The 11,572-nt window shown below is 52.9% G+C and overlaps 1 protein-coding gene across 3 annotated transcripts; it reads left to right on the top strand.

The window, feature by feature from the left end:
* The first annotated feature begins 52 nt into the window (after window positions 1-52).
* Window positions 53-11,037, top strand: GDPD2 (glycerophosphodiester phosphodiesterase domain containing 2). 3 transcript variants are annotated; one of them, XM_047765541.1, is made up of 16 exons: window positions 54-328; window positions 1,978-2,091; window positions 2,366-2,469; window positions 2,745-2,838; window positions 3,010-3,069; window positions 3,309-3,407; window positions 3,573-3,666; window positions 3,821-3,966; window positions 4,085-4,167; window positions 4,276-4,426; window positions 6,751-6,972; window positions 7,172-7,320; window positions 9,479-9,626; window positions 9,797-9,879; window positions 10,248-10,276; window positions 10,367-11,037. In XM_047765541.1, the coding sequence occupies exons 2-16, from the start codon at window positions 1,987-1,989 to the stop codon at window positions 10,417-10,419; spliced, it is 1,620 nt and encodes a 539-aa protein (XP_047621497.1). In that variant the 5' UTR covers window positions 54-328; window positions 1,978-1,986; the 3' UTR covers window positions 10,420-11,037. The 3 variants fall into 3 exon arrangements, with proteins under 3 accessions (XP_047621495.1, XP_047621496.1, XP_047621497.1); XM_047765539.1 differs by having other exon boundaries at window positions 53-328; window positions 10,248-11,037; XM_047765540.1 differs by lacking the exon at window positions 10,248-10,276 and having other exon boundaries at window positions 53-328.
* Window positions 11,038-11,572: the final 535 nt, after the last annotated feature.

Consider the following 11,572-nt stretch of genomic DNA (forward strand, 5'->3'; position numbering starts at 1 on the left):
GGAACAGGAGGAGGGACAGAGAGATGGGGAAGGCTGCACAAAGGAATTCCTCACCCCAAGCCCCCTGACCGACAGCGAGTAAAGAAGCAGTTCTGCTCGCCCTCCCCCGTCCTCCCTCCCATCTTCCCACCCTGGCCGGGCATGGGCCAAAGAGTAGCTGCAGGCCTGGGGAGAGGACCCACATAGCCTCCTGTAGGTGGCAACAGTGCCACCTGTTTGACTGGTGGGGCTGAGCCAAGGACTGGAAGAGGGAGGAGGCAGACAACTCGGAGAAGAGCTGGGAAGCTGTGCAGTGCAGAGAGCAGAGCAGAGCTGCCGCTGAGAAAAGGTGTGAGGGTTCGGGAAGGCTGGGGGCCACAGGCGGGAGTGGTGGGGCAGAGACCGGATCCTCCCGGCAGGGACTGGGCCCAGGGACTGAGGAGCAGCCCTGGACAGCTTCCCTGTTGGGAGTTTTCTGTCTGCTCAGATCTTCATCCATCCCACAGATAGCTCCTGGAGGGAGGTGGGATCCTGGAAGGCTGTGTCTGGGTGTAGGGGCAGGACCCAAGCTGCTGACTGAGCCCCTGATTGCAGGCTGCTACCACCCAGTCCCAGCATGGGAAGAGGCAAGGGGCCTCCCTTTGGGTTGGCTTTTTCCTGGGAGGGAGTCTCAGGGAGAGGAGAGGTTTCCTTCCCAGCCCGACCCCCATCTCTAGCCCCCCAACTTCATACCCTACCCCAACCCTCCTTTTCTAAGGACAGCATAGGGTAAGAAGTGCAGTTTCAGGAGCAGCCACACCCTCTCTTCCAGGGGCCCAGCCACTGTGCACCCCAAGACCCCACAGCCTCCGGCGAGCCCAGATGACAAGGCAAGAGTCATGTTCCTCAGACCACACTCCCTTTGGGTGTATCCAGAGGCCCCTTTACATACCCTAAGCCACCTAGAAACCCATTTTACTGACAGCCACTAGTGGGTACACACATTCAAATGCTGACACAAATCTCACGTCCTCTTATGGAGAATCACAACCACACACACCCAGCCTGGTTTGGGAATCAGTAAGCCATCTGGGTCTCAGCATGACCCCAAAGTGCAAGGTCCAGGGATCCCCTGCCCCAAGATAACCACACCCCCATACACACCTTTGCCCTGTATTTGTTGTACTTTCACCAAAGTGACCTCAGAGGGTGGGGCCCCTGAAAGGGGGAAGGCGGGGACTGGGTTCCTGGCTGGGGTGGGGGAGATGGCTGGGCAGGAAGGGACAGGACCTGAGGTGAAAGGGCTTAAATTTTCCAGGTATGTGCGCACAGGAAAAGGGTTCCTTCAGAAGGCAGGGAGTGACCCAGGCAAGCTGTTCCCCCTCAAGGCTTCCTCTTATTGGTAGTGCCCCCCTGCCCCCTGGGAGGTGGAGACAGAGAATCTTTCAGGCCGGGGCCTTGTGATGTGTACAATCTCTGAATCCATAGCAACTGGCCAACTAGCCAGCCCTCCCTCAGCCCCAGGTCAGAACTGGTGCCTCTGCTTCAGGTTACTCCTTGGTTCCTGTGGTTGAAGACTGCACCTCAGAGCTACCTGAAGCTTGGCCAGATCTGCCCCAACTTGCTAAACCCTGTTTGCCCCACCCCAGGCACTTTCTCCAAAGTCCCCACCCCAGTCAAGCACTCCATCCCCAGATAGGGATGCTGTTAAAAGGGGAGGAGTTGGAGAGAGGGTGTGTATCCTGCCCTGAGGCTGGACCTCCTGGGTGTCTCACTGACTTTCCAGGTATGCAGAAGTAAGGGAAAGAAAGACCCCGGAAACTGTCTCCTTTGCTCAACTCCTCATCCAATCTGGCACTTGGGCCTGCCCTGTGACCTCTGTTGCCAAGCAGCAGCCCAGGCCTCTGCTCCTCCCACCCCCACCCCACCCCCCCCGCCAGGCTCCTCAAATATCCTGAAAGGGAGGCTGGGATCTGCCTTCTGCCAGGATCCCTGATAGCCAAGTGTCCCTTCATTTAGACCCTCACCATGGCCGAGTCCCGCGGCTGCTGCTCTGTCTGGGCCCACTGCCTCCACTGTCTGTATAGCTGCCACTGGAGGAAATGCCCCAAAGACAAGACACAAACCAACAAGGTGAAGTATGGGTGGGGTGGGGATGGTGGATGGAAGTCCAAGGCAAAGATCCCTGGGAAGGGATAAAAAGACCAGATGTGTTCAGAGGCAGGGGTGGGGAAAGAGAGAAAGAGGCTTTCTCTCCCCAGGAGGAAGCTCCCCTCAAATACAGGAAGAGCTGCCCACAGAGCAGAGCAGCCCCAGGCTTGGCAGGAAGCCCCCCTGAGCTGCCATCCGTTGCAGATTCAGCCGAAGTGAAGATCCGGCTGTGAGCTTCTCTCCTGCCCCTTTGCAGTGCGAATGCATCTGGTTCGGCCTGCTCTTCCTCACCTTCCTCCTTTCCCTGGGCTGGCTGTACATCGGGCTCATCCTTCTCAATGACCTGCACAACTTCAATGAGTATGTCACAGACTCGCTTCCTCGGCAGACATGTCAACCTACTCCCCACCCTGGGACCCCTTGGGTGCTCAGTCATGCCCAGCCCTGGCCAGCTCTCCCCCATCCAGCCTCCCTTGAAAATCCCTCCATGAAGTCTCTCCAGTCCTTGGAGCCCCTGACCCCATGAAGGACTTCCCCTCACTCCCTTCCAGCCCTGGATCCACCCAGTCCAATTTCCCTCAGGCTGCTATTACCACCCTTCCCCCACTCAGACGCCTCCCTCTCTCCTCCCACAGATTCCTGTTCCAGCACTGGGGACACTGGATGGACTGGTCCCCAGCATTCCTGCTGGTCATCTCTCTCCTGGTCACATATGCATCTGTGCTCTTGGTGGGTCCGGGGGCAGCTGCCCTAACTCCCCAACAGCCCTTCTTCCTTCCTGCTCAGCTCTACCCTCTCATCTGGGCCACCGAGGGGAGGGTTGGAGGGAGGCGTTGGCCTGCAAAGCCCATTCAGTGACCCCTCTTGGCACCTTATGACTCCTACCACCTCTGCCCCCAGCTCCTGGCCCTGCTCCTGCGGCTCTGTGGCCAACCTCTGCATCTGCACGCCGTCCACAAGGTAGAGTCTGAACAGGAGTGAGCAGGAGAAGGGCACCCTGGGCCCAGTGCTTGGCCAGCTATTCTATTCCCAGGCACAGCTCAGGACCTAAAGCCCAGATTGAGTGTGTGTTGAGTGAAAGGAGAACAGCGGATGAATCAGGGGAAGGTTACAGCCCTGTTTTCGTAGAGTGAGGGGCAGCCTCGGTAGCCAGGAGCCCAGGTTAACAGAGAGAGCCCCGCCCATCCATGGCCCTCTAGGTGCTGCTGCTCCTCATTATACTTCTCGTGGCTGCTGGCCTTGTGGGACTGGAGGTCCAATGGCGGCAAGAGTGGCATAGCTTACGTCTGTCACTGCAGGTGAGTCACCGGGGGGAACCTTCGCCTGTGGCCAACCCCAGGACACAGCTTGCTCCCTAGTGCCCCAAGAGGCCAGGTAGTTCTCAACTCCAAAAGTCAGGTCCCAGGAGGAAAGGGGGAGGGGTTCGAGGGAGAAGAGCCCTCTTCACCAGCTCTTGTCCACAGGCCACAGCCCCATTCCTTCACATTGGAGCAGTTGCTGGCATCACCCTCCTGGCCTGGCCTGTGGCTGATACCTTCTACCGTATCCACCAAAGAGGTGACAACTCCACCCTTCCACACGACCTTGTTGACCATCACTGCTTCTGCCCCCTGCCACCCCGTTTCCTGCACCTGCACTCTGCTTTCTGCCCCCAACACCCACCACTGTTCTCTCCCCATAGCCTGCCACCCAACTCCCCACTCCCCCACAGGTCCCAAGTTTCTACTACTGCTCCTATTTTTCGGAGTTTCCCTGGCCATCTACCTGGTGCCCCTCTGCATCTCCTCAGCCTGTATCATGGAACCCAAAGACTTACCTCCCAAGCCTGAGCTGATGGGACACCGAGGGGCCCCCATGGTGAGTATTTGGCAGAATGCTGGCAGGGCAGGGAGGGTCTGCTCCTCCAGGCTGCTGTGGCCAGGCCTGTGGGTTCCCAGGCTCCCAGACTTCCTAGCTACCTCCTCACCTTTCCCAGATGGCCCCCGAGAACACCCTGATGTCCCTGCGGAAAACAGCTGAATGTGGAGCTGTTGTATTTGAGACCGATGTGATGATCAGGTGAGGGAACCCGGGCCCCACCTCCACCCAAGGGACACAGCAAAGGAGCTCCAGACGTGATGGCCAGCCCCAGAGCTTGGCCCACGCTGACACCTCTTGTGCCTTCAGCTCCGATGGGATTCCTTTCCTCATGCATGATGAGCACCTGACCAGGACCACAGATGTGGTCTCTGTGTTCCCAGACCGAGTCAACAACCACAGCAGCGACTTCTCCTGGGTTGAACTGAAGAGACTCAATGCCGGGTCCTGGTTCCTACAGGTGAGGACAGCCTTCCTTCCAGAAGAGGCAGCCACGTGCAGGGGCACTTGGGGGCAGAGTTCATTCATTGCTAAGCGTCTGCTGAGCCCTGTGCTGGGTGATAGGTGTACAGTCTCTGCCCTCAAGTCATTCCCTCCTAGGAAGGAAGAGAGCCTAGGCAACGGGCTATCAAACCTCAAGGGGAAACAAGGTCTTTCCTGGGTAGAGAGGAGAGGAGGTCACTGTTGGGCAGGGTGGGTGTAGGAGAGGCTCAGGAGTGGTTTCACAGGCAAGGACGCCTGAGCAGCATATGAAATGAGAGTGCTTTTAAAGATGGGCAAGGCAGGGAACAAGAATTCTGGTCAGAGGGAAGAGTGTGTGTAAAGCCTGAAGTATGAAGAAGTGTTTCCAGGGAACAAAAAGTGACTCCATGAGAACAGACTTGCAGTTGCCAAGGGGGAAGGGGAGGGAGTGGAATGGACTGGGAATTTGGGGTTGATAGATGCAAGCTATTGCCTTTGGAATGGATAAGCAACGAGATCCTGCTGTATATAGCACTGGGAACTATATCTAGTCACTTGTGATGGAGGATGACAATGTGAGAAAAAGAATGTATATATGTATGTGTGACTAGGTCACCTTGCTGTACAGTAGAAAATTGACAGAACACTGTAAACCAGCTATACTAGAAAAAATGGAAATCATTTAAAACGAAAAATAAATAAATAAGATAAAACAAAAAAAAAGTAGCTCCATGGAAGTGTGAGATAAAATGCATGGGATTCATGGGAGATGAGATTGGCAAAGGGAGTAGAGGCTTGGTCTCCAGGGCTTTGAATGCCACGCCCGGAAGTGTGGACTTCAATCCAGCAGATGATGGAAAATATTTAAAAGGACATGATTTTTTATTTCCTCTTTTCTTGATTACCAAAGTAATACAAGTTCCCTGTTAAAAAAAAAAAAAAAAGGTAAAACAGGAGTTCCCTGGTAGCCTAGTGGGTTAAGGATCTGGAGGTGTCACTGCCATGGTTCTGGTTACAGCTCTGGCATAGGTTCAATCCCTGGCCTGAGAACTTCTGCATGCTGTGGGTGTAGACAAAAAAGAAAAAAAAAAAAAAGCAAAACATCAGAGAAATAACCTAAAATTGAAAAAGCTCCTCAGTTGGGTACACAGATTGAGTGATTAAGACATATGTCTGGGTTTGAATCTTGGCTTCACCACGTCCTAGCTGTGTGAGTCTAGGCAACATTCCCTAGGGTCTCTGTGCTTCATTTTCCTCATCTACAAGATGGGAATAATAACAGTACCTACCTTGTAGAAATATTGGGAGGATTAAATAAATTAATACACACATGAAGGGCTTCTAATGCTGCCCGGCATGTAGTAAATACTTAATAAGTGTTAGATAGCTCACTTTTTCCATGTCAGTGATTAGGAGGTAAGGTCATTTGTTGATTGCAAAGGGAGGAGAAGAGAGTGGCAGATGTTCGGAAGAGCCACCAGGAATGGGAGAAGGAGCAAATCAAGAACAAGTAAAAGGAGGGCTAAGTGGCACTGAGAGCAAAATATAGGACTACAATGCCAATAGCCCACATGTGTGCTCTGCACTCCACCCCCAAGTCTAGGAGTAGAGGAGGCAGACAGTTGTATAATTGAATCAGAGTTTGGGATTTGTAGGGAAGGTGGAGCAGGAAAGGAGTTGAGGGGGACATGGAAAAGTAGATCAAGCTGTGGGTGGGCCGTGGGTAGGGGATAAAGGTGTGGCCAGAAATGGGCTGATGGATCAGGAGGAAAGCAAGGGATCAAGATCCCAGATGTGGGAGTTCCTGTTGTGGCTCAGTGGCTAACAAACCCTACTAGGATCCATGAGGATGAGGGTTTGATCCCTGGCCCCACTCAGTGGGTTAAGGATCCGGCGTAGCCATGAGCTGTGGTGTAGGTCGCAGACGCAGCTCAGATCCTGTGTTGCTGTGGCTGTGGCTGTGGCCCCACAGCTACAGCTCCGATTCAGCCCCTAGCCTGGGAACCTCCATATGCTGCAGGCGCGGCACTAAAAAGACAAAAGACATTAAAAAAAAAAAAATCCCAGATGTCTCCACAAGATAAAATAGAAAGTGTCGTGAGAGTGAGGAAGTTAGGAAACTGGGAGGGTAGAAGGTTAGGGTCAGAGTAAGGTGCCAGAGTGTCTTAGAAAAGGCCACAGTTTGGAGAAAGGAAAAACCCTGGCTCAGCAGTGGGCCAAAACTGCATACCAAATTGGTGAAGAGATGATGAGTGATGACAGTGATGATGGGGGGTTGGCCTGGAGGCGTCTCATCTTGAAATAATCTTCCTGTTCTTACAGAGGCAACCCTTCTGGGGGGCTAAGCCTCTGTCAGGCCCTGATCAGAAAGAGGCTGAGAATCAGACTGTGCCAACACTAGATGAGCTGCTGAAGGAAGCTGCAGTCCTCAACCTTTCCATCATGTTTGATCTCCGCCGCCCTCCACGAAACCACACATACCATGACGTTTTTGTGAACCAGACATTGGAGACTGTGCTGAATTCAGGGGTGCCCCAAGCCATGGTGATGTTGCCAGGACCCCAAGTATCCCATCTTGCCCCCTCCCCTGCCTTTTCTAGGCCATGGTGATAATGCTGAGACTTCCATCCACCCTAGAGCCCCGCCCCAGCTCATGTACCCCATCAAAGTTCTTCACCCCTGCCCCCACCCCTCAAAACCTCAGAGTTTCCCCAGCTTCACACCCATCCTCCCTGAACCACAGGTCCTTTGGCTACCAGATGAAGATCGGGCTCATGTCCAGCAACAGGCCCCCCAAATGCGCCAGATATATGGACATCTGGGAGGCAACAGCACTGAGAGGCCCCAGTTTCTCAACCTCCCCTATCAAGACCTGCCACTGTTGGATATCAAGTGAGTGCCAGATAAAAGGAGGCAATGGGATCACATGAGGCTTAATGGTGAGGAGGAACCAATGCTGGGAGGGCAAAGGCCATTCATCATTCATTCAGATGACACATTTATTGAACACCTAAGTGTCAGGAACTATTTATTGCAGGCTTTGGGTGTACTAGTGAAAGAGACAGACAGTAAACCACTGCACAAAATATGTGTATATTGGACATTGATAAGAGATCTGAAGACAGGAGTTCCCACTGTAGCTCAGTGGTAACAAACCCGACTAGTATCCATGAGGACACGGGTTTGATCTCTGACCTTGCTCATTGAGTCAAGGATCCAGTGTTGCTGTGAGCTTGGTTTAGGTCACAGACGCGGCTCAGATCCCACGCTGCTGTGACTGTGGCCTGGCCCTGGGCTCCCTTCACACAGGTATAACGCCCAGAAGGCAGGAGGAGTTTTGCTCTCCTTGAAGCTGTGGCATAGGCTGGCAGCTGCAGCTCCAATTTGATCCCTAACCTGGGAATTTCCATATGCCTCGGGTGCATCCCTAAAATAAAAGCGAGAGAGAGATCTGAAGACAATAAAATGGGGAGATGTAGTAGAGATTGGGGTTGGGAGGGAGGGGCCACAGTAGGGAGAGTGGTTAAAGAGGTAGCATCTGGGCTGAGACCTGACAGGTCACAAAGAGGTAACAATGGGAAGAGTTACAGAAGAGCAGGAATAGCAGCCTTGTGAGCCAGGGGAAGGCAAGGCTGGAGAGGTAGGCAGGGGCCAAATTGGGTAGGATTTTGCAGGCCACTAGAAGCTTTTATTCTACAGCAGAGATAAGTGGAAGAGAAGATGGATCCAGGGGCAAGAGAGAGCCCCAGATGTGAGCTGGGCCCCAGAAGCTGACCCATCCAGGAAATACGATAGACTTTAAAATATGCGATCACCAAGGTCTCTTATAATATCCCTGCAGTCAGATAGAAAAAACAAAATGTAGCCTGAACGATAGCCTAGTTATCATAAGTATTCCAAGGACCTTTCCCCAAGTTGTCACCATGAAGGAGACATGACATCAGGTTTGGCCCTCCCCTTAGTCTTGTCCTGGTCCACATCAACTGCTGATCATGTTTCCAAGAGGGGTGAGAATTGGTAATTAATACAATGATGGGGAAATGGAGGGCCTGAAAGGTCTAAGCACGCTAAGATAATGAGCCAAATGTACCAAGATGAAATGCTCCAGAGAACAAGTAAAGACTTATATTTGGGGTGCAAAAGCAGCTCAACTGCAGAAAAACAAGAGAGGGAAACACTGGCATTGGTAGGAGCATGTGTTGAAAAGACCAGGGCTTGGAGTTCTAGTTGTGGCTCAGCAGGTTAAGGACCCGACATTGTCTCTGTGAGGATGTGGGCTCGATCCATGGCCTTGCTCAGTGGGTGAAGGATCCAGCATTGCTGCAAGCTGCAGCATAGGTCCAGGTGCAGCTCAGATCTGGTGCTGCTCTGGTGTGGCATAGGGTGGCAGCTGCAGCTCCAATTCGACCCCTAGTCTGGGAACTTCCATATGCCCTAAGTGGGCCAGGAAAAAAAAAAAAATAAAAAACAGACCAGGGCTTTGATTGAACAGTGTGCAAAATGAATGAGTCATCAGCATCACATGACACTGCCAACAACTAGCCTGGCCCTGGGCTCCCTTCACACAGGCATAATGCCCAGAAGGCAGAAGGAGTTTTGCTCTCCTTGAAACTGCTCCCAACCTACCTGGGATAGCATGTTCAGATGCAGGCTCCATACTTCCAAAAGAATGTTGCTAAATTAGAGTAAGATCAGATTAGACAGGTTTGTGTGGTGAAGGGACCCCACCCCTGGCTAAAGTGACTGAGGCTTTTGGGCCTGGAGAAGAGAAGACTCAGGGGAAGGTGGTCACTGTTCCTCAGACCTCTGAAGGAAGGTCATGGGACCAAGAGGAGAGACACATTCCTGTGATCCCAGACAGCAAAGCTAGGTGGAATCCACCAGGTGACAGAGTTGATCAGGGGCTGCTATGCAAAGGCAGAATGGATGGCTCTGGGGCAGTGACACTGTAGATTCAGGCACAGCGAGGGGCTGCCGCCCTCCCACGCCTCGGGCCTCATGATTCTGAACGTTCCCTATTTCTCTTTCCACCCTCCCCACCTCTCCACAGGGCACTGCACCAAGATAACGTCTCAGTGAACCTATTTGTAGTGAACAAGCCCTGGCTCTTCTCCCTACTCTGGTGTGCCGGGGTGGATTCGGTCACCACCAACGACTGCCAGCTGCTGCAGCAGATGCGTTACCCCATCTGGCTTATTGTAAGGGCTTTGGGACTGTCACCCCTCCTCCTCTTTTCCCATCCCTGCTTCTCCTTAACCCTGGCCCTCTCTTCCGTACTTATCCACCCCCCCACACACACACACATACTACCTGTATATGCATATGGGTGGCTCTGGCCACTGACAAGGGCCTTTTTCTATTCCCACAGCCCCCGCAAACCTACCTAATGGTGTGGATTGTTACCAATTGTGTCTCCATCCTACTGCTTTTGTGGACTTTCCTCCTCCAACGGTGAGTGCTTTGTGCCTCAGCTTTCTGGGTCTTTATTCTCCCTAGGGTCCTGGTGATGGAGCTGATTCAGACTCATATATGCTGCCCGGGCCTTGGAGTTTGGTCTCTTTGGTTCCTTGAAGACTCTTAGGTCCTTCCTTATACACAAAATTGCCTTAAACCTGGGAAAGGCAGTTTGGGGGAACTCAGGTTCAAAAGGTCATACTTGGGGAGTTCCCTGGTGGCTCAGTGGGTTAAGGACCCAGTGTTATCACTGCTATGGCATGGATAGGTTCAATCCCTGGCCCTGGAACTTCCACATACCATGGGGAAAAAAAGTCGTGTTTGAACCTGGCTGAACTCACAATGGGAAGCTTTTCTCCCTATAGGAGATGTGCTAAGGAGAGAGAAAGAACTGGTAAGAACTTTCTCCCCTCAATTCATTTTTCTCCTCCTCTAGCCTTCCGCTCGCTCATTTCCTGTATGTCCCCCTCCTTTTCCTCTTCAGGCTTAGAAACAGCAGTGCTGCTCACCAGGATCAACAATTTCATAATGGAGTGAATCCCCTGCCCCGGGCCCATGCCAACCAGAATCTGTGGCCTGTGCGTTGGCCAACAGGAAGGAAGGAATGGCTGAGGTGGAATGTTGGTGGGGCTGGGCTGGGTTGAACTTTCCCAAAAGGAAGTTTTGAACTATGAAGGCCCTCTGCCCAGATGGTGGGCATGCCCCAAGCTTCCATGGAATCTGTTCCCCTTGGGGTTTTGACCTGAGGTGGTTAGGCAGACGCCAAGTCATGAGAAGTTCCTCCCCAAACGAGACTAGAACAGAGGAAGGGACAAGGAGATTTCCCAGATAATGTTTCAGATCTGCGTGCATGTGTTCTTGTGAAGAAGGCACAGGGTGTCAGGGATGGGACAGCTTGGAACCATGACTGAAGGAGATGACAAAACGACCTTTCCTGGAGAACCATCAGATGATGGAGACATCGCCATTCACTGTCTCCCCTGACATAATGCAGTTTATCTGCATTCCTGCCTAGAAGCTGGGGGCTAAAGAGCCCATCTAGCCATGTAATTCTGTGCCTACAGGTGGCCTCTTCCTGTGCACAGTCTTTTCTTCAAGACATTGATTCCTGAATCATAGTGGTTAATGCTATTCAATGAATTTAATGCCCATTTGGCACAGTCTAATCTTTTCAGCGCTGGAGCTGGGTTGAGGATGCACCTTCCATCTAGGGTTGCATATGACATGATACTGAGGGGTCGTCATGGGGAGAATCGTGGGTTGAAGGTGTCAAGAGGACCACCCAGGGCAAAGAAGGGCTTCAAGTGAGAAGCAGGACCGCAGCCTCCACTGGGGCGTTCCGGGCCGCTCAGGCACGCTGTGCAGAGTTGCGCTGTAGCTCCACCTTGCGGTCACCTGCCCCAAGAGGAGGGCCGCGCCGGTCGTCACCCGTGACGTATTTGTTGAATGCCACCAGTTTCCCGTGCCGGTTGGGGATCTGTGTCCCTGACTCTGGACCCCGAGGGCATGACCCGATTTGCACAAATTTTCGCTTTTCTGGGCCGCGCACAGGGTCTGGCCGCCAGGCCTACGTTCTCCTCGAGGAGCAAGTTCCCCGGTGTGTTTGCTGCACCTGAGTCCCCGGGCTAAACAGTTAAGGTTACCGTCGTGGAGCGGATGTAGAGTCCTGTAGGGGCGGGGCTAAGGCAAA

The sequence above is a fragment of the Phacochoerus africanus genome, chromosome X (assembly GCF_016906955.1).
Source record: "Phacochoerus africanus isolate WHEZ1 chromosome X, ROS_Pafr_v1, whole genome shotgun sequence".
NCBI lineage: Eukaryota > Metazoa > Chordata > Mammalia > Artiodactyla > Suidae > Phacochoerus > Phacochoerus africanus.